Source organism: Phasianus colchicus, chromosome 21 (genome assembly GCF_987193195.1).
Source record: "Phasianus colchicus chromosome 21, bPhaCol1.hap1.1, whole genome shotgun sequence".
NCBI lineage: Eukaryota > Metazoa > Chordata > Aves > Galliformes > Phasianidae > Phasianus > Phasianus colchicus.
Window position 1 is genome coordinate 6,295,532 of NC_143456.1, and position 21,505 is coordinate 6,317,036.

Below are 21,505 nucleotides of genomic sequence, written 5' to 3' on the forward strand. Positions count from 1 at the left end.
CGGGAAAATGAAGTGTGAGCTGCCAGCGGGGCTCCAGGCTCCTGGCGGTGCCGGATGCGGCCCGGCTGGCCAACGCCGTAATCGAACACATGTGTGTGGGCTACGGGGAGAGGCTGCGCTGGGAAACGGGGCCCTGCGGAGACCGGGGGGCTGCATCCTGTCCAACAGCCCAGGTCCCACATGAAGCCAGGCGTGCGAGCGTGATCCAAACCACAGCTGGATTTGAACCCAATCTCCCGGCATCTGGGCTAATTTGCTGCGCCGTGATTGATCGTGGGGAGGGGGCACAGGCGGGAGACGCTCCAGCTCAGACCTCCCAACAGAGCCAATGACTTAAGCAGAGCTGTTTCCAATCTGCGCTGCACATTGAGGCGAAAATGCCCCCTTTTTTTTTTTTTTTCTTTCCTTTTCCTTCTCTTCCTGAGCGCTCCTGTTCACCAGCTCTGCCTGCGGCGGAACAGGGCAAAGGGACAGCTCCGCTCTGAGACGTGGGGCCGCGGGGCTCAGCTCACCCCCTCCACCTGCCCCAGCCTTTGGGCTGCGAGAAAAAGGTGGAGGAGTCGGAGGTTTGCCCCCCCCCCCCCTCCGGGCTCAGTCACTCAGCAGGTAGCGGGGGCAGCCCGGGGTCCCGGGGGGGCGGGGGGGGGCAGCTGTCGGGGAGCTGCTGTGATTGATGCATCACGGCCCCATAAATTACGCGGACGCAGCCCGCGGGAGTCATCGCTCACAGCGACGTCCAGAGCTCCCTGCCAGAACCTGAAACACTTCCAGCCGTTAATTGAACAGGAAAAAAAAAAATATGTATATAGATATATATATATGAAGAGAGGAGGGTGGGGGGAAATCCTTGCCCGGGGAGGTTGGGGTGGGATGAAATCACTGCTCCGCACTGAGGGTCAGCTCTCGTTCCGCTCCCAGGATCCCGATGTCGCCGGGGTTGGGTTTGGGGCTGCGCGGTGCCACCCCGCTGCGGCCGAAATCCTCCGGAGACGCCCGTAGGGAACAGCGGGAGGGCCGGCACTGCGCCAGCTCGCGCTCAATGGGATTTGGGGGGAGACCCCCGGGGTCGGGCGGGTGGAACGGCGACCTTTGGGGTGCCGCGCCCGGCTGCGGGGTGAACTCCGGGCGGAGATGCCCGGTGCTGTGCCGCCCTCCGGGGTTACACAAATGGCCGCGGCCGTGAGAAAGGAGAAGCGAAAGCACGAAGCTCTCCCCGCCTGGCTAAGAGCTGGGGGCCGCGTAGCTGTGTCCCCCCGGGGCCACCTTTTCTTCCCACCCGCTCTCCTCTCCTCCTCCAAAATTAAAGAAAAAAAAAAAAAACACAAACCAAACTCATCGACCTCTACTCCCATTCCCACCACCTCCACGGGACGCCCCGTCGGGGGAACCGCGCACCTGCACGGGGAGGAGCTCTACACCCCCACCCCCTCCCCTCCCCTCCCACCCCAAAACCCCGACGGCGGGGGCGGAGCGCAGCGGGCGCCGCTAGATGGAGCCCGACGAGCGGTACCGGGCAGCGGCCGCGGAGGCGGCGGAGGAGACGGGGCGCTGCGGGGTAAGTGCCGTCGGGGCGCGGCGGACGCGCCGTCGGGGCTCACCTGGTCGGGCTGATGGATGGGGAGGGGGGAAGCCTGAGCCCGGACACGGCGAAATGGGGGAGATAAGAGGGGTCGGGAGCGGCGGAGGAGCCCGGGAGAGTCGGGGAGGGGTGGGCAAAGCCGCCGCCGGGATTGAGACCCTCGAAGGGGCGGTGGGGCCGTGCGGGAGGCGGCGCCGCCCGTTCCTCCCGCTCCCACCGGGGCGGAGGGGAGTTAGGGCTCGGAGAAAAGAGGAGGAGAAGGAGGAGGAGGAGGAGGAGAAGGGGGGGGCCCGGCTGCGGCGTGCCCCGCCCGGGGAGGGGAGGAGGAAACCTCCCGCCGTCCCTTTAACAGCCAGCGGCGCTGCTCGGAGTTCAGGCCGGGGTCAGGGGGAGTTCGCAGCCCGGGTTTCACCTCCGAGCTGGCGGCGTCGGGAGCCCCGAGGAACCGCCGCCGCCGACCGCTCCGAGGGGCGTACGGGCGGTCGGCAGCGCCGGGAATGGAGCGGCGGCGGAGGGCGGAGGGCAGCGCCCGGCGACGGCCCCCCCGGGGCTGAGCCATGAGAGTCCACCGAGAGCTCGGCTGGCTGGCGGAGGGCAGCGGACGGGCAGGTAAACCGGCACCGCGGCTCCGACGGCGCTCGGGGGGCACTCACCGGGGCGGCACCGGGAGGGGAGGCGGGGAGGGGAGGTCCCGTTCCCCCCCCCACCCCCCCCACTCCCACCTCCTTACCCTCCCTCGTCCCCCCCGCTCACCTCGCAGGAAACGGGGGCGGGGGGCGCCGGGGGCACGGCCGGCCGCCTCCCGGGAGCGGGGCCATAAGAGCCGGGAGGAGAGCTGCGGGGAGCGGGGAGCGGCGCAGGTAACGGCGAGCGGCGGCCCCGGGGGGGCGGGCGGCACCGGGACGCTTCGCAGGGCTGCGGGGCGGCCGCTTTTCTCCGCTTCCCCCCCGTTTCCTCCGGTGAGGGCAGCGGCAGGTGGGAGCGGGGGGTGCTGGAGGCGAGCGGGGGCGGGAGGAGGGGGGGTGTGGGGGGGAATGATGTCATTTTCTCCCCCCCAAAAATAAAAATAATATTTTAGCCTAAATTTGAGCCTCTGGGGGTTTGTACCCCACTCCCCGCCCCATCGGCCGGCGCGAAGCGAGCCCCGATATAAGCGTGGCACAGGGAAAGCTGCGCTCAGAGCAGCCAGAACGCAGCGGGGGAGAAAGTACCGGGGTTGGGTTGAATTGGGCTCAGCGCCCCCCTCCTCCCCCCCGCCCTCCCCCGCCCCCGAAGTGCCCTACCCTCCCTACATCCCCTATAGGCGTTGGGCTGACGGGGCCGTGTGTTTCAGGGCGGCGGGCGCGCGGCGCGATGCTGGAGGCCATGGAGGTGCCGAGCCACTCGCGGCAGCTGCTGCTGCAGCTGAACACGCAGCGCACGAAGGGTTTCCTGTGCGACGTGATCATCGTGGTGCAGAACGCGCTCTTCCGCGCTCACAAGAACATCCTGGCGGCCAGCAGCGCCTACCTCAAGTCGCTGGTGGTGCACGACAACCTGCTCAACCTGGACCACGAGATGGTGAGCCCCGGCATCTTCCGCCTCATCCTCGATTTCATCTACACCGGGCGTTTGGGTGAATGCGAGCCGGGCGGCGAGCAGAGTTTGGGGGCTGTGCTGGCAGCCGCCAGCTACCTGCAGATCCCCGGGTTGGTGGCACTGTGCAAGAAGAAGCTGAAGCGCAGCGGGAAGTACTGTCACCTGCGTGGGGGGTACGCGCCCTACAAGCTGGGCCGGGGGCTGCGTGCCGCCACGCCGGTCATCCAGGCTTGCTATTCAGGGACACCACGACCCGTCGATTTGCAGCCCGTGGAGCCGGCAGCCCCGCTCAATACACAGTGTGGGGAGCTCTACGCCTCGGCCTCGCAGGGCACCCCGCTGCACCCCCACGGGCTGTGCCCCCCCGAGCGGCACTGCTCGCCGCCATGCGGCCTCGACCTCTCCAAGAAGAGCCCCACCGGCCCCTCCGCCCAGCTGCTGCCCACCGACCGCCTGCTGCCCGCAGAGCCCCGCGAGCCCTCCTTGCCCCCGCGGCACGACAGCCCCCCGGTGAGCGGGGGGCTCCTGGCCGGCCACCCCGCTGCCTACAAGGACTCACCACCGGGTGGAGAACCGGGGGGACACCCCCACGCCACCGACCCATTCCGCGGCACGCCGCCCTGCACCGAGCCCCCCCTGCCCCGCGGCGATGGGCGCGAGCTGATGTACCGCTGGATGAAGCACGAGCCGCTGGGGCCCTACCTGGATGAAGGGGAGGCGGAGAAGGAGCTGGAGAGGGAGGAAAAAGCCGAATCGCCGCCCGCCGCCCCGCAGCCACGCTATCCCAGTGTGGAAAGCAACGACCTGGAGCCCGACAACAGCACCAGCGAGGAGACGGGCAGCAGCGAGGGGCCGTCGCCCGGCGATGCGTTGGACCGCTACTGCAACCACCTGGGCTATGAGCCCGAGAGCCTGGGCGACAACCTGTACGTCTGCATCCCCTGCGGGAAGGGCTTCCCCAGCTCCGAGCAGCTCAACGCGCACGTGGAGGCCCACAACGAAGAGGAGCTGTACCACAAAGCGGCGGCCGAGCAGGCCGTGCCCTTCTTGGATAAGGGTGGTGCAGGGCTGGGGGACATCCTGCGGCCGTACCGCTGCTCGTCCTGCGACAAGTCCTACAAGGACCCGGCCACGCTGCGGCAGCACGAGAAGACGCACTGGCTGACACGGCCCTACCCCTGCACCATCTGTGGGAAGAAGTTCACGCAGCGCGGCACCATGACCCGCCACATGCGCAGCCACCTCGGCCTCAAGCCCTTCGCCTGCGACGCCTGCGGGATGCGCTTCACCCGGCAGTACCGCCTGACCGAGCACATGCGCATCCACTCAGGGGAAAAGCCCTACGAGTGCCAGGTGTGTGGCGGCAAGTTCGCCCAACAGCGCAACCTCATCAGCCACATGAAGATGCACGCGGCCGGCCCCGATGGCAAAGCCAAGCTGGACTTCCCCGACAGCGTCTACGCCATGGCGCGGCTCACCGCCGACCAGCTGGGGCTCAAGCAGGAGAAGGCGGCCGAGCTGCTGTCCCACACCTCGCACTTCCTCAGCGACCCCAAGGCCATGGAGAGCCTCTACCCGTTGGCCAAGTTCACGGCCGAGCACCTGGGGCTGAGCCAGGACAAAGCGGCCGAGGTGTTGGCGCAGGCTCCGCACCTCCACGCCGACGCCGCGCGGACCATAGAGCGCTACTCGCCCCCGTAGCACCCGCCGGGGGGTGGCCCTGGGGCTCCCCGTGCCTCTCCAGGGCAGGGATGGAGGTGGCAAGGTGCTCGGCCCCGGAGAACTCACTCGGAGCAGGGGGTCCCATGAGAGCTGCCCCGGGCCGGCTGGATGGCGCGTCCTGCCATGAGCGGTGGGGAGAAGCCGATATTCAGGGACTGACCTCCCGGCTCGCCCTGCTGTGCCTCCAGCCCAAGCCCTGAGGCTTCGGAGGACATGAGCCCGCTCCTTACCTCGGGGCTGTCCCCATCTCTGCCCGCCCCATGGTGGGACCCAACGGAGCTCAGCTCTGCTGTGATGGAACCCAGACTGTGCCGCCATCACTGCCGTGGGGCCGTGAGTAGTTCATCCATCGCGGCCGCAGCGAAGGGCCTCCTCCTGCCCGGGGCTGTGCTGGGAGCTCGGGGACAGACTGATGGAGAGGGGCTCACACGGGGTTTTGGTGGGGATCAGGGATGGTGACCGGGGAAACACGATGCTCCTCAACGTGGAGCAGCACTGAGCTCCCGGCCTCAGCCCTCAGCCGCCGGTGTTTTCGGGAGGTGGGGCAGGGCCTTGTCACAGACTGAGCCCCTGCACCCTGCCCCACAGCGCTCACCATCAGGGATGCCCGGGGCCCCGTGGGGCAGAGGGACCCCTGGGAGCCGCCGTCCCGTGGGGTGGCTGTGCCCTCGGGCCCACCTCTTTTACTGCCAAAGATCCCCGTCCCCAGCGTAGCTGGGTCGGGTTGGGTTTGGGGGAACCTCGGGCTGGGAGTTTATGACAAAGACAAAGCGGTTGGGTTTGTCAGCTATGTGGACGTGGGCAGCGGAGGCGCGGGGCCGTGGGAAGGGGCCGGGAGCAGCCCTGGGGAGAGCTGAGCCCCCGGCCTGGGCTGCAATGACAGCGGGTCGAGCCCCCAAGGGGCACCCCTGGCACCGCAGCACCCCTCTTGTGACCCCTCCCTAAGTCTGGACCCCCACCCAGGCCCACGACCCCTCTGCCTGGGGCTAATGTGAAGCTTCTCCCCTCCCCACGCCCCCTCCTCTCCTTTGCACACGAGGCCCCGGGGCAGTGCCTGTCCCCAGCCTCGCAGCCACTGTGCCTTACCCTGTGCTGGCTGCTCTGTGGCGAGGCCTCGTGCCCCCAAGTGCCTGCTTTCAGCCAGGGATGGGCAGGGGTCACCCAGGTCCCCCCGGGGCTCGCCAGCATCTGGTCAGAGCTGCCACCGGGCATCTGTGCCCATTTTGGGGGCTGAGCACCGGCAGCAGCTGCACCCAAAACACAGCTGGAAACGCCCAGCGGGGTCTGTATCACGTCCGATTTGTACACGGGCTCCTCGCCCTTTTTTCTATAGTCGAAACGGAACAAGCAATAAAGTGACATTAACACACAGAGCCTCGTGTCCTTCTCTGGTGGCCCTGATGTGTGGGGCTGGGATGGGGAGCGGGGATGGGGCTGCGTTGGGTGGGTGGTGTGGGGCTGTGGGAGGGGAGGAGAGGAGCTTTTCTGTTTGCCCGGAGTCCCATTCATTAACAGGGAAGGTGCAGGACAGCAGGGACACATCCTGCTGCCATACCCACCGCCCCAATTGATAGCAATGCACCCACAGATGGCAAGCGAGACAACAGGCTGCACAGACAAGTGTTTAATACTAAAAATGATTAAAACCATCTTAACAAAATCACCCAAACGCGGCCACCTCCCCAACAAAGGGCTGGTGCAGGTGGCCCCCGGTGCACTCAGCCCAGTGAGACCCCTCTGTGCTGCCCAGAGAGCCCTGCATGGGGTGGGCATCCAGCACAGCGTGCAGGGTGGTGAGAACACGTTTCCAATGCGCTCAGCTTTGAGAATTCTGCACGCTGCTTACGCCCAGCACTGTGCAGCACGAGCTGGGTCCTGGGTGCTCGTGTTAAACTGCGGCCACTCCGTGTGTCCTCCTGCAGGTGGCTGCGCTGCTTGGGGACCCCAAGTCTGCACCGTGCAGTTCTGCACCTGCACTGAGCCCTTTGCCAGGACACGTGTATGGTACAGGTGAGCACAACTGCTGCTTGTCCATGTGCTCCGCTCAGGTCCCGAGCCCTGCTTTGGTCCTCACCGTGGCATGGGTGACAGTGAGCTTCCTGCTTGAATGTGCTCTGTTGCAAACACCAGGTCCGAGCCACCCACGCAGGAAAAGAAAACACTGAGCTCGGTCCTGCTGCATCCTCTGCAGTGCGCCGGTGGGAACCAGAGGTGACCCTGGGGTCAGTCCTGCTCTGTGCTGATGGGACTGAGGCGTGATAGAGCTTCAGGGATGCCAGTTCGTGGGCAAACACTCCCTTGTGGCTTCTTTATCTGTAGTGCCGTGGGGATGAGGGCTTGGTGGTGGGGACAATGTGATGTGGTGCGGGAGACAGCGGTGTGCTGCAGGGCTCGGGGTGACTGAAGAGGGGATCCTCACCGCTGGGCTCAGCACCAGGCACTGCCCAGGCTTCACCAGCCCTGTCCCCAAACCAGCCTGTCCTGGGCTCCTCGGGGACTCGGAGGGCTTTGCTGACCTCACACTGAGCCCTGGGCTGAAAATGTGGGTAAAAGCATCAGTGTGGGAAGCAGGGGTAGGGGGAAGAGAGGTGGGAACAGGTAACGTCTGTTGTGGGAAGGGAGCAGAACAGAAAGCAGTTGTGGGGGGATCAGGGATGTTCAAAGCCCTCCTCCCCCACAAAGCAGGCAGGGCACACACCTGAAAACGATCCTATGCTGAAGTCTGAAATGAAACCGAAAAAGCAAACCCTGCACCAGAGAGGATGAGCATCTCTGCGAGCAGCAGGCAGCGTTCTCTTCTGTGGGGTGGTAGCAGGGATGGGATGGGGAACCAATGCAGCCTGAGACATGCAGGAGGAACAGGCTGGGCAGGAATGATGGAGAGCGTGGGGCACACAGCTGGGGACCTGCCCTTGAAGTCCACAGCATCTCCCAAAGGCTCAGCTCTTGGGGCTGAGCGAGACCAAGCGATCCCAAAGTCTGCACCGTTGCGTCCCCAATCTCTGCCCTTTACAGCCTACAAACCCAAAGAGACACCGACTCACGACGTGAGCTCTCTGCAACCAAGCAAACCAAGCGAAAGGCCAGCGATCCAGCACGGGGTTACCCAAAGCTTCCCTACACAGCAGGGCTCTCCAGCTCTGCTCCAGCACCGCCCGAAGGCCACGGGGACACTCAACGTCCCAGCCTCCACGTGAACCATCCACGGCAATGACCTTCCCAGCTCGCCTGCACCCCCCGGGGGGGGGGCCCTTCGCAGCACGGCCATGTGGGGTGGGTTGAAGACGTGGCGTTTATTGTTCATTGTGGGCTGGAAGGCGGTGGCGGTGCGGGCTGCCTGCGGAGCCGATCTCCCACCGCAACACTCTGCGTTACTCACTTAGGGGCTCTCCTCCCTGCTCGGCCCCCTCAGCCCTCCTGGGCCCATTTGAGGAAGGTGGGGATGTCCCTCACGGGCACGTTGCGGGTCAGCGCTTTGACTCGCAGGTTGCGATCGTCCGTCAGCAGAACCACTTCGCGGAGCAAACGGATGGGATCGTCTGGATGGTAAAAAAAAACAGAGTGGAGTGAATCCCAGAGCTGTGCTGCAGTACCATGTTGTCCCCACGTGTGCTCTGAGCCCCAAAACCCCGCAGCCTCCCAATGCTCCTGGCTCCCTGCTGCCTGCTGAGGTTTCCCACCGTGGCTCGGAGGCAACACCACATTTCGGAGGCCTTCTGCTATGTCCTTGCTCTGGTTTGGGGACAATCTGTGCGCTCTGCCCATCCCCTGCAGGCGAAACCCCACTGCCCAAAGCAGGGAGGTGTTCAGCACTGGGAACAGGAGGTGCCTTCGCCTGACCCAGGCCAGGAAGACAGCCCGCGACCCTGGCTCCAGCAGGAAGCTGGTGCTATTATTCTGGCGATCTCATTATAAGATCTAAAACGAACCTTTCGTTCGAGAAGCTTTTGGAGTAGCCACTGCCACCGAGGCGTTTCTGGCTGAGGCTCAGACAGAGCTGAAGGCTGAGAAATAACTGAAGGGATCTTGCCCCCAGATGGATGAGCTGCCCCGCACGCAACACGCCAGGCTGGGGATATGGGAGCCACGCTTACGTGTGTGCGGAGCAGGGGAAGCATATGGGGTATGTGTAAGCAGCTGGGTCCTGTGACCAGAGTACTGTTCCTATGAGCACAGGAAACACAGTGCCTCTGAGCCAGGATTGGAATGGAAAAAACAGAGTTTATGGGAGCCCAACATGGGCCCAGATTGGCCGCGCCAGGAGCAGCAAGCCAAGGGGAAGGGGAGGTTAGCGACAAGCACGAGCTGGTGGTGTTGGGGCTGAGGATGGTGAGGAGGTGATGGGAGGAAGGGGACTGTGGGACAGCCGTGGGGCAGCTGTGGGAGGGCAGGCCTGGGGCCGAGGGCTGATGAAAGCAGGATTGGAAGGTTTTGTGCGGACACTTTAAGAAATGTGTAACAATAAACATCCTCTGCTCCGAGCTGGTGACGCGCCTCCTTGTTACAAACCAGAGGCTGTCAGCTTGTCAGGCCCCATTCGCCATAATCCACATGATTTCAAAATTCAGCATCATTTGCACATAAACATTTGGTGACGGTTTCTCTGTGAATCTGACAAGTTAAGCTGCTAAGAATTCGCGCTGACAAATGTGGGTTGATTTCTTGGGCAGCTGCTGATCTAATTCCCATCCACGCTGCCCTGGCAGCACACTGGGGCTGTCTGGTCCCAGCACATGCTGCCAGTGCCAGCAGGGCATCAGGAGGAAAAAGGCTCCATCCAGAAGGCACTGGGGCTTTCAGAAGGAGCCCTTGACCTTCTGCTGCAGCCATGACTGTGGCACGCAGTGGCAGGAGATGTCCCTGTATGGGCAGATAGTTGGATCTGCATCTGCTCTTTCCACTCTAGGAGGATGAAGGGAAAGCAAAAGGCCCTGACACGTGGTTTTATGGCCTCGATGCATACTCTGGGGGACAACAACTACTAACAGTTGTGCTGCCAGCACTACAAAGTGGCTCTGTGTGCGTATGGAGGGGTCTTCTCACAGGCTGGGGAGTCCCAGAAGGTGCACGTAGAGGTGAGCATTTGGAAACACAGCAGGATGGGCCATAGCCTGGGGCTGAGTGGGGGCAGGAGGTGACACCTTGGTGCTGAAAGAGGCCAAATGCAGAGGCATGGGCTCCAAGAGCCACAAAAAGAGAATTGAGCAGAGTCTGTGGGCTGCAACAGAGAAGGGACAAAGAGGATGTGAGGATGTTCTACCTTTGTTAGAGGGCATGAAATCCTTGGCCTTGTCGTTGCAATAGTGGAGGCAGCAGGACAGAATCAGGTCGTCATTATTTCCCTGGAAGAAAAGGGCAATGTTACACTCAGCAGAAAAAAACCAAAACCCTGCAGCCCCATCACCCTCATTTCTGCACTGCCCTGGAGATGGTGTTGCAGCTCAGTGGAGATCAGGGCTGCTCTGAGCCTGCAAAGGGACAGGTCCCTGGGGAAGCTTCCAGCCCTATAGCGTGCACTGGCAGCGCTGCCTCAGTGCCTCCATCCTCACAGGGCTGTGTCCCCTACCTGCTGGCCGGTGGTGTCTTCACTGCGGAAAGAGATGGACTCCAGCTCGTTGCCTCGGCTGGTCAGAGCCCTCAGGCAGTTGTCACGGCTCTCGAACCTCTCCTCCAGGAACTCGATGGACTTCCTGGCTCTCTCCTGCACTTGGCGGGCATAGCCTGCAGCCCGGTGCTCCATCTCCGGGCCCTTGGCCAGGCCATCCAGCTCGTTTATCACTTCAAACAGGAAGAGGAGGTACAGTTACTAAGGGACAAGGTGCTCTCGTGACCCGCTGCTGAAACGCACGTGTTGCCAAAGCCTCAGGGCTGGGACACTGGGAGCTGGCTCAGGAAATCTGGGTTCAGCTGCCGCAGCGTCCCTGTGCTCCTGGACTTGGCTATAGGTCTGGAAAAGCTTTGCTGCCTTCCATCTCTGCATGTCACCTGGCTCAGCCCCATGAGAGCATGGGGACCTCTGCCCTGCAGCACTTGCTGAGGGCACTGTGCCCTGTGAAATGCAGCCATGAGCCCAACCCATGCACCTTCACATGTGACTGGGGGGGGGTCAGAAAGCTGATGAATCCGGGGATCTGGCTATTATGCCTCCTGATCTGTGCCATGCCGCCCTGCTCTGTTCCTTCTCCCAGCCCCCTGGGTTTGCTTTCAGATGCAGAAAGCTGCGTGTGCAAGTGGGGTCACATGCAGAAGCAGGCAGCTCCCGCTCCACCAAGTCCTGGCCCTGTTTTCACACCTGAAGTCGCTGCCCCAGGCTGCCTGCAGGGGAGACACTCTCTTCAACACCTCACCCATCTGGGGCTGATACAGAGTTTGCACATCTGTCCTGACACATGTTGCTGAAGCCGAGCTGGAGCCTGGGATCAGGCAGATTCCCAGCCCGTTTGGTTTCACTGGAGACTGTCAGGGCTCGGAGCCTCCTGTCCAGCTGCCAAGCAGCAGGCACACAGCCTCAGCAGCCCCCCAGGCTGAGCAGTGCCCAAGGGACGCCAGGAGGAACGCACCCTGCAGTGCACTCAGAGCTGCTCTGCGTGTGCGAGTAAAGTGTGGCCAAGGCAGCTTCCAGAAAGGCTGGGCACATGATGGTTGTGTCCAGATGTGCACACGAGCATCCTCACATGTGTTCGTGCACAGGGATGCGTGTGCACAAGGCTGGGCTGGTGTGCACGTGTGTGCGAGGGAGCCTCTGTGTGCGCAGTGTGTGTTTTAGCCATGGCTTCATTTCTGAAGATTGTTTCCGAGCTTGGAGCCAAGTCCTGAGTTCAAGTGGGAACTATGCATTCCTTGGGGGTTCGAGGAGAGAGCTCGGGGTCTGAGGCCTCTCCCCAGTGCTGTGAATCACTGCCCAGGGAGCCTGCGTGATCGCTCTGTTCCATGGTGAGACTGGCACTCACTGTCTGGGTATTCAAATTAAAGCTGCATGGAGCTGCTTTGCTCTTCGCTTGCAGGCTGCTCCTCTTGCTACTGCTTTCAGGGACCTGATGCTGCCATTTCCACACAATGCACGGCTGGGTTAGGGGTGGGGGGAGCCTTGCAAGAACGGAACATCAAACAGGAAAAGCTGGTATTCCCTCCCGAAATCCGCCTTCCTGCTTCCAAGCTAAACAGGCTTCAAAGGGGAGGCTTGTTTGTGCTTCTGCACCAGGCCTGGCTTCTCCATGGTGGGGTCAGCCTTAAGGAGCACGGAGCAGGTTAAAGAGCAAGAGAAACAAACGGAACGCGAAGCTGCACGCTTAACCCCTTGCTGCATCCGTGGGATAAGCAGTGAGGAGTGCCCCGTGCTGGGGACAGGGCACAGCTCATACCTGGAACTGGCAATGGGATGTGACACCATGGCCACTGGCCCCTGGCTTATCCTGGCCAGCCCAGCTCTCATTATGCAGGTTCAGCATGGCAGCACCTGGCTCAGGGGAGGAAACGGGGCTTCCCACTCTCCTGCAGCTCATGCACAGAGGAGGCAGGGCCACGGCTCTAGGGAAGGCGCCAGCATTCCCAGGTGTGAGCACACTCCACAGCCCCCAGGGTTCTGCCAGCTTCCTTCCCTTTGCTTCCACGCAATGCCCTGCCACTGCCGTGCCAGGCTGTGGAGCTCCCTGACAGCCCCACTCCCCCTGGCCAGGGGTCCTGTCCCCAGCTCTAAGAGTCCTTCCAGGGCCAGACCCTGCAGGAAGGGCCTGTTGGATGCTGGCTCTTGGGCCAGTGGAGCTAGGAGTTGAAGAGGAAGCCCCACACCTGCTCAGAGGGCAGGCACAAAGTGTGCTGCAGGGCAGGAGATCAGCACAAGCGTACGCCTCGCTGCCTGCAGACTGGAGGTGCCTGTGGGGCTGCAGCTGGGATGAGGGCAGCCTGAGGCATCTGTGAGGCTCAGCCCCACTCCTACCCTCATCTCTTCTTTTACCCTCAAGCTCCCCTCCATGCCAGGTTGGCACTGGGGTGCAGCCGGCCCCAGTGCAGCACCGGCCGGAGGAATGCTACCGCGAGCCCAGCGAGTGATCAAACAATCAGAGCAAAGGCATCTCACCAAATCCTCCCGCCACCCTGGGAGACCACCCAGCAGCACAGCCGTTATCTGCCAGGGTGAGTGTTTACCAATAACGGGAACCAGCTTGCTGTTTTACTGCGAGCTTTATAAGGATAAAAAGAAGGGCTGGGCTTGAGCAGCTCTGAGACGCTGGGACACAGGCCGGCCATTTGCTCAGGCTGCCTAAGCCCCAGCTCTGCTGGGATAAGCTATCTGCTTTGATTGTTTAACAATTCCTCCTCCTTGCTCCTTCCAAAATTCCCTCCAAATCCCATTTAACACCCGTGTGCTTCTCCCAGCCCCTGGCACCCCTAAATGCACCATGGGAAGAGGAGCTCACGCTGGGCAGGGAGCTGTCAGGAAGGGAAAAGCATGGCATGGGGTGAAGGAGCAGCTGGGATGAGACATGGCTCCAACAGGTAAAAGCAACAGGGTTGTGTCCAGCACAGACAACAAGCACTGGGACCACACAAAAGGGCATGTGGGGCAGGAGAGTGGGAGCTGGAAGGGGGGGGGGGTCGAGCCTGCACCGAGGGACAGGGAAGCCCATGCCTGGTGCTTGTGCTACTCACCGATCAGGGGCACCACCAGGATGAACTTCCTGCAGTCCAGCAGCGTTATCAGGCTGCTGAGGTGGTCAATGAAGCCGTTGGTGTCTGGGACCAAGAAGACAGGTCTTATCTCCAGCTCCATCTGCCTCATTTGACTCTGGTCTTTCAGCACAGCCTGGAAGAGAAGGACACATGATGAGTAAAAAAGACGTCAGCCCTGTGACCTGTGGACATTGGGAGCAAAAGATAAGCCTAGTTGGCACACATGCCTCCTGCAGCAAGGACGGCTGTCCATCCCACCTGCACACTGCAAGCACCAACTCTTGTGGGGACACAGTGGGATGGTAAAAAACTCCAGCAGCACCCTCATAGGAAAACACAGCCCTGCCCAAGCCCTGCAGTGAACTGGCTGTACCAGCCTTGAAAGTGGATTTGTTTCAGGTATTATCCCATTTTATAGGACTGGCAGTTGCCAGGACTATCCGCAGCACCCTGATATAAAACAGCAGGGAGGAAAGGGGTGGATGAAAACATCTTAAGATGACAAGACCACCAGTGAAAATGAGCCAGCTTGGGACACAAGCCATGCCAACAGCATCCAAACCATGGGACCCTGAGCAGGAGAGGTGTGTGGGGAGGGGACGCTTGGCTGAGCACCACACTCTCTGTCCCACCAAATCCTGCACATGCTGTGTGTTTTCCAACAACATCCAGCTGGGAAACCAGGTGGGTTCCAGCCCTGCAAAGTCCTGGTGCTGTCCTTGACAGAGCCCCACGCACCCACTGGAGACCAGAGGTGCTCACACACACGGGGAGGGTCTGCTGGGTCCTACTAGAAACCCTCCCTGGCTATACCTGGACCTTTGCACAACACTATTAGCCAAAATGGGATCAAAAAGCTCATGTGTTACTTTTGATGCTATCGAAGGACTTGGACTCTTCAGTAAGTCACAGGCGTAAAAAACTCAGGATGCTATTCTAGTGCTTCCTCTGCTTAAAAATAGCTTCCCTTGACTCGCTGATGTTTGTTGCCTCTAATAGGAACCGGTCACCCATGGAGCACAGCAGCACTGTATGGAACACATCCACCACGTGAACTCTTGTGAAACAGGGCTTGCACCCGCACGGAACACCCCAGGGCCAGGAGGGGAGCCCAGCCCTGCCCAGCCCTTTCTGTTGAGTCCAGCCCTGTTCTGCCCAGAATTATGGGGGTGTATCCGACCCCTCTATATGTCATGCCAAAACCTCAGAGGCACGCTGGAACACCGAGCTGCATGGGCCAGCAGTGGCCGTGGAAATAAGTGGTTTTAAATCCATTTGCAAGTGTTGTCATCTGGCTTTAAATCAAGACGCCTTGATGCTGCCACCTCCCACGAGGCAGCAACCAAAGCCTTCCCCACGTGCCTCCCACCCATGGGCTCAGAAGGGCACTGAGGGGCAGCTATGGTGGCACCAGCATCCTGATACAGGGCCACCATCACAGCCCCATGCTGTGTGCTGTCTCTGCATGTGCCTTGGCCCAACCCAGGCTGGGGCAACGCTAAGCCAGGAGGGGTTTGCTGTCCTGGGTGACACGATTTGACTGGCGAGGTGACAACAGCGTGGTAAGGGGACAAAATTGATGGCGTCAATTGAGCTGCAAGAAGAGCATCAGTGGAGTTTGGTGGGGGCTCCTCCCCAACGTTTGGCAGCACAGTGGGGAGATGCACCAGGCCCTGTCACGGCGGGATGGAGAAGCACCCGGTGCAGAACCAGGCTCTGCCGCGAGGCGATGGAGAAGAACCCAACGCAGAGACCCAAAGTGACAGAAAGGCAGAGCAAAACCACGCCCTACATCAAGCAACGACCATCCCAAAGACCAAAGGGGGCCAGCCCTGCACGCTCCCCATCCGGGCTGACCACGCAGGTGACACCAGCACTGAGCCCCTCGTGTGTGGCACCGTCCCCGTCGGCGTTTGCAGGCCGTACCCGGCGGATTCCTGGCAGCTGTGAGCGACGCCTGTGCCGGCCGTCACGTCCCATTCCGCTCCTCGGGCCGCCCGGTGAGAGAAGGACACAGGATGCGCCGGGAGTGAAAGAGCGAGGTCGGCGGGGAGCGTGCCAAGTCCCCTCGCACAGCTCCGGGCCGCTCGGGGAGCCAGAGGGAAACTCGCCTTTGCAGAGTTCAGAGGCCGGCAGTGAGATTTATTTTTGTTTGTGTGAGTAAAAGGCTGCAGAAGCCTCTGGCCAAGGGGCTTGGGGGGGGGAGGGGAGTGGCCTGTGATTCATGCAGACTGCGGCTGGCCCCCGGCCAGAGATGAAAGGGAGCCCATGTGCGGGATGGGATGGGGAGCGAGCGCGGCGTTAACCCTTCTGCTGGTTGGTGGGCACAGCCGCTGCCCCACGGCACGGGGATGGGGCTCGGGGTGCAGGATGTTGTGTTATGGCGGTGATTGAGCCGCCCATCCCGCCGTGCCTCAGTTTCCTCCATGCAGGGAGAAGATACGGGGCTGTGCGGGTTGGGAGAGCCTCGGTGCAGCCTCACCCCATTTCGAGTGCTGTAGGGCAGACAGATTTGGTCCTTATTAGGGTTTGGCTCGCTGCACGGCTCCGTGGTGAAGGGATGCTGTGGGGCTGGCACACAGCAAGGCACCCACGGGAGCAGCAGCCCGCTGCTCTTCTCGGCACTACCCAGCTTTCCTTTCTCCTCCCATCGCAGGCACCGAATCACGTCAACCCACAGCCGCTAGCCCGGCTGCGGTTCCCTGGGCAAGGACTTCTCCCAGGAGCTCGGCAGGAGCCGGAGGTGGCTCCCCCGGCTGCCCCAGCTGGTGGCAGCACTGAGATCACACACTCCCGCTCGCACAGTCCCAAATTCCCAACTCATCCATCAGCTGGAATCACCTGGGGGATTCCCCGGAAGCCGGCTGCCTGGCCGAGGGATTCAAGTTCGAGAAGGGGACTGCTCCTCACCACGCACAAACCGCGAGGCTGCATTTCCTGCAATGCCACGGCGGAGCTGGGAGCACAGCACGGGCTTTGCACTGCACGCCCGAGCAACGCCAGGCTGCCACACAGACCAGGAGCCGCAGCCCCGCAGGGCTGGGTGTTGGATGGGTCAGCACTGTGCCACCGCCTCTGCCGCCCGAGCCTCAACCCCGGCAGCGGGACAACCGGGCGCTGCTGCCCGCTGGGTCCCCGTGCACTCGGAGGGGACAAGAGGTGAATTTTCCAGGAGCTGAAAACAATGCCTCCTTCGCATCTCGCTCCAAAGGTTTCCTCCTCCCAAGCTTCGTCCGCAGCAGCGTCTTCCTCAGGAGTGAACGTGCCCCGTGCCTGGTAGCAAGCCGGGGCCGCCGCCGTGGCGGAGCCGCCGTGGGTGGGTGTGCGTCTTCCGCAGCCGGCAGGCACCCGATCCCAGGCAGGTGCGTGTCAGCGCGTGTGCACCGCAGCATTGTTCCTGCGCCAGGAGGAGAGCGTGAATGGGATGCGGCTATATTTAGCGGGTTACTCACAGCACCGCCACAAAGGAGCGGCTGCATCTTAAGGGGGCGGCCGTTCCGTGGGCTCAGAAGGGACAGGAGCGGGGCTATTTTGGGAAGACATGTCATAATTGGCCGCCCGGTTAAGCTGCTTCTGTAATGCTCAGCAAAACAATAGCAGCATCCAGAGGAAGAGCCTGTTATGTTTCAGGTGGGATGTTTTCAACCGTTCAGGAAACTCGACCGCTCCCAGCGCACAGCAGAGGCACAAAGGACAGGGGACACCGAGCAGCGCCGACCGAGGGCCATGCCAAGCGTGGGGGTGGATTGCAAGCCCCAGCCAGGCAGCAAAGGGCTGCCCGTTGCAAAGAAGGCTGCAAAAGCCTGAGATCTAAAGCCACTCTATCCCATCTCAGTGTGATGTTCCGGAGCTCGGCTCTCTCTGCTGGCCCCAAGGGCCACCCCTATTTACTGCCTGGACCCATACTTCCCCACCAGCTTGAGCAAGTTAAGTCAGGGCAGTGAGGGAAGCACAATAAAGCCTCAATCCGCAGCAACGACCACAGCAATGTCTGTGTTTGGGAGCTATAAGAAGGACAAGTAGGGTTGCAGTGAGTAGATGGTCCACACTGGTGGCACAGGTGGGCAGCAAGAGGAGGGGAGCACAGTGAGAGAAAGAAGGCAGTGCCCAAAAACCCACCAGAGAGGAGGTGAAGAGGAGCACAACTCTGCAGGGTGCAGGTGAGGCCACCACACCACGCTCCCTATGGGCACAACAAACCCTCCTAAGGGATGGCACAGGGATGTCAATGGGGAAACCTCAGAGATATCAAAACACTTAGAAAGAAAATGAGTAGCCAAAAGATGGAGGCTTCTCCCTGAGCCCTGCACTACCAGGCTCTGCAGGAGGCTCTGGGGTGCCCGTGCTCTCTGGGCCATGCCCCCATCAGTGCACACGGATGTGCACGGAGAGCTGAGGGTCCTGGCTGTGCAAACACAGGAGCTGCATCCGCTGGACTCCAGTGAATACATGGGACTGCAGCTCATCCCCGGGGTAATGAAAGGGGGAACTGCAGAGCAGCCAGCGAGAGAATCCCAGAGAGGAGCAAGAGCTACAGGATGAAACCTAGAAGGCAGCAAGTCCCAGGAAGCACAAATCCCTCAAGAAAACCAGAGACCCACAGGTCAAGGCAGGGAGATCCGAGGGGTGCGGTGCAGGGTTGGCTTCAGCCTGGCCTCCCCATCCCAGCCCTGGGCCGCACACATGTTCTGCTGCGGGCTGTTCCCAGCCAGCCACGGCCTGGCTGACTTTAGCAAAGCCCCCAAGGACTTTTTCTCCTCCACCCATGCTCCGACTGCACCTCAGCTCTCAGCTGTGCAGCCCCCGAAGCTGCCCACACCCTCATGTTGACCTCTCTCTGCCTGCGAGAGGAGGCTCAGGAGGAAGGGAGGAGTGGGCCAGGGAGAAAAGCCCCTGACACATCAGGCAGCCCCCACGTTCCCTGCAGAACGGGCAGCGGCCGTCCCGGGGGCCCCGGCGCAGCTGGGCCGGGATCTGCATGCACTGCCCTCCCCGAACATGTGCAGTTCCTGTTTGCTGTGTCTGTACAAGGCGGTGGGAAGTGGGGAATTTACTTACACCTCCCGCTTAACAACCCTGGGAGGCTGGAAGGCTTCAGGCCGCTTTAATTTACAGCCCATCTCTCCAATCTCTCACTCATTCGCTGCTGCTTTCTTCCTTATTGTATTAATGTGACCCAGGTACCTGCCAACAATAATGGACTCGCTTGCGGGGGCGGCCCCTCCCTCCCAGCACAATTTATACCTTTGCCTCGATACGAATTTCTCAAAATTCAAATGTAAATTAAAAAAAAAAAAAAAAAAAAAAGAAGAAGAAGATGAAAAAAAGAAAAAAAAAAAGGGGGAAAAAAAAAAAAAAAAAAAAAAGGCAAAATCTGAAAAGGTTGGGGCGGGTTTGGAAAAGTGAAGCGCAGTGGTTCTGGGCCCGGCGCCAATAGCCGGAGGGTACACATGTGTGCGCTCTCCCAGTAGGGCCTTCAGCAGCCCTGTTTTACAACCACCTCGGCACACACTGCAGAGTTCACGCATATGGCCAGACAGATGTGTCTGGCTTACGTTCAAGGCTGGAAAATGAAGAATTATGGAAGTGAAGGGCCCTGGGCATTAGAGAGGGCGGAGGTGAGGGGGAGGGGAGCCAGGGAGAATTTTCCTCTGCTGAGAAATCCTCATCTGGGCCACGAGGCTGAAGGAAGAGGGGCTGCGAGCGGCGAGGCGGCCAGCAGCGTGCATGTCAGCTCGCTCTTAAAGCAACAGAAGGCACTGGTGGGCAGCTGCTCCCCAGCTCGCTTCACAGGCTCCCACTGGGAGATGTGCTAAGATTAGGCCAGGGCCAGCACAGCATCACCTGTATCCCGTCTGTTTGTCCCCATAACGATGGCAACGCTTTGCAAGCAGTGCTCTGGCCGCAGCAGCCATCCGCAGGCTGTTTTTCCTGCTGTTGGCTCCCACATGAACTCTGTCGTTCACGTCCCACCCTCTCCCCAGTCTGCCTGTGCCCTGCTGCATGGGAAAGCCGCCTCCTCACTGAGCCCTGGGGCCACCGAGCTGCTGTCCCAGCCCGGGACAGCCTGCTGCCTGGCACCCGCTGCACTGCAGCCACCAGCAGGAGCTCTGTCAGCACTGCAGGGAGCGCCAGCAACTCCGTGAGAAGCGCTGTGCAGCTCCTTGAGGGCTCCTGGAGAGCCAGCACGCTTAGCCAAGGCGTTGGGAAGGCAGAGCTTACCCTGGGGTGGTTCAGCAATGCAGGTTTGGCTCCGTGCTCTGAAAGTGCAGTTGGGTTTTGCAGTGGGACCAAGGGACATCCCAAGAAACCTTAAACAAAGCTGTGTACACCCAGCACAGCGAGATAGGATCAGCCCAGGTACAAAAGTAAAGCAGCTCCTCAGCTGGACGTGGTCCTATCCTACCTGAATCTTGTCCTGCCGACGCTGCTGCTCTGCCACCTTCCTGGCCAGTGCTTGCTTCTTGGCTCGGAGTTCCTTGATGTCCATCTCTCCTCCACTGCCTTCAGCCTCTGAGTCATCTTCAAATGCCTCAATCCTCACATCATCTTCCTTCTTCCAGGAAATGTACAAAGACAAAAACAGGACAGAAGTGATTGTAAGGGATGCTGGCGGCAGGGGCTGCGGTTCTCCTCAGCACACAAATTCCTACCTGGCACAGTTTGTCCCACACTGATGGGAGACTATTCCTAAACCTTCAGAAGAAGCAAGCAACACAAATACATGGCATACACGCAGGAAAATAAGACACAATGGAATGGGGCAGAGATGCCAGACACAAGGCAGGGAAGGGGCGGCCCTGTTAAAGCTCTGTTCTATAAGCAAACTGCCTGGTGTTGGAAAACTCTTCCCACGGCCCTGGGTGAGTCACTGATGCTTTACAGGCTTCAGCTCTGCAAGGTGGGGAGCGTGGTATTTAGGGAAATAGCACTTTGCCTGGCACATCCCTGTGAGAGGAGGCTGTTGGTCCCCACCTGCCCGCCCTGCAGCCATGACGGTGCTGCCTTGCTTGAGGGCAGACACACGTGGAGCACCTCAACAGATCTTGTTTGAGACTATCCCAAAAAAGAACAGGAGAGCACTGCTACCCACAGCAGGCTGCCACGTGTGGGCAAGGACCTGCAGTCTTCATCTCAGCAATCCCAGCACCGTTCAGTTGCATGCTCAGTCCTTCCACCCAGAGCCATGCACACGCCTGGCCACAGAACCAAGTGCTCCACTCTGCTTGTGACTTCTGAGCCCTGGGAAGGAGGAAGAGGGAGCCCTCGGGCTCACTTCCCTCTCTGGGACAGCCTGGACCACAGAGGATGGGGGATGCTGTGAGGCACGTCGGGTGCAGATCCGCTGTGGTTTTTTGGGTCGGGCTCTGCTTGCCCGGGCTCAGGGCTGGTCACACTGGCAAGCTGGGAGCTGCCTTGTGCTCAGACCCCAAGGAGGAAGCTCCAGGGTTGTGCAAGGAAAGCGCGGAGAGGTTCCCACAGCCACGTGGAGGCTCTGGTTATGGAGCTGAAACAGGAGCGTAGAGCCCTACAACAGAGAGCAGCGTCCCTGTCACCTTGGTGGGTCCTAAAGATCCCAGATATTACATGAGCTGCAGTGTCAGCATGAAAACCTCCTGAGCAGCCTCCAGAGGAAAATAGGGGTCTGGGACTCCAGGTGCCCCTTTACTTGTGAAAACATCTAAAATTCATGCCCTGCTCAGCCTCAGCCATTCACTGGGAGGGACAAGAAGGGTCCCCATGGCTGTCAGCCCTATGGGGCACAGGGGACACACATCACAGGCCACCCAGTGCTGGCAGAGGGGAGGCACTGGGCGATTCCCTCGGCACTGGGAGGGGACTGGGAGTTGGGTGGCTCTGCCCCACACTGCTGTTTCCTCAGCCTTTCAAACTGCAAGATGAAACACAAGAAAAGAATCAACCTGCAGAGCGGCTGGCAGGGCCCTTAAACACACA

The 21,505-nt window shown here is 60.9% G+C and overlaps 2 protein-coding genes across 8 annotated transcripts in view; one reads left to right on the top strand and one right to left on the bottom strand.

The window, feature by feature from the left end:
* Window positions 1-1,111: 1,111 nt before the first annotated feature.
* Window positions 1,112-6,252, top strand: HIC1 (HIC ZBTB transcriptional repressor 1). 4 transcript variants are annotated; one of them, XM_090122361.1, is made up of 3 exons: window positions 1,452-1,555; window positions 1,932-2,188; window positions 2,913-6,252. In XM_090122361.1, the coding sequence occupies exons 2-3, from the start codon at window positions 2,137-2,139 to the stop codon at window positions 4,856-4,858; spliced, it is 1,998 nt and encodes a 665-aa protein (XP_089978487.1). In that variant the 5' UTR covers window positions 1,452-1,555; window positions 1,932-2,136; the 3' UTR covers window positions 4,859-6,252. The 4 variants fall into 4 exon arrangements, with proteins under 4 accessions (XP_089978486.1, XP_089978487.1, XP_031447568.1 ...); XM_090122360.1 differs by lacking the exon at window positions 1,932-2,188 and having other exon boundaries at window positions 1,112-1,555; XM_031591708.2 differs by lacking the exon at window positions 1,452-1,555 and having other exon boundaries at window positions 1,910-2,188.
* Window positions 6,253-6,488: 236 nt separating this feature from the next.
* Window positions 6,489-21,505, bottom strand: part of SMG6 (SMG6 nonsense mediated mRNA decay factor) — a 90,726-nt gene continuing 75,709 nt past the window's right edge. For 2 of the 4 annotated variants that reach the window (XM_031591705.2, XM_090122359.1), the window contains 5 exons: window positions 19,956-20,105; window positions 13,529-13,682; window positions 10,446-10,657; window positions 10,140-10,221; window positions 6,489-8,418 (listed from right to left, as the gene is read on the bottom strand). In XM_031591705.2, the coding sequence (XP_031447565.2) occupies window positions 8,288-8,418; window positions 10,140-10,221; window positions 10,446-10,657; window positions 13,529-13,682; window positions 19,956-20,105 (729 nt within the window). In that variant the 3' untranslated portion in view covers window positions 6,489-8,287. The other 2 variants (XM_031591707.2, XM_031591704.2) reach the window with 2 other exon arrangements.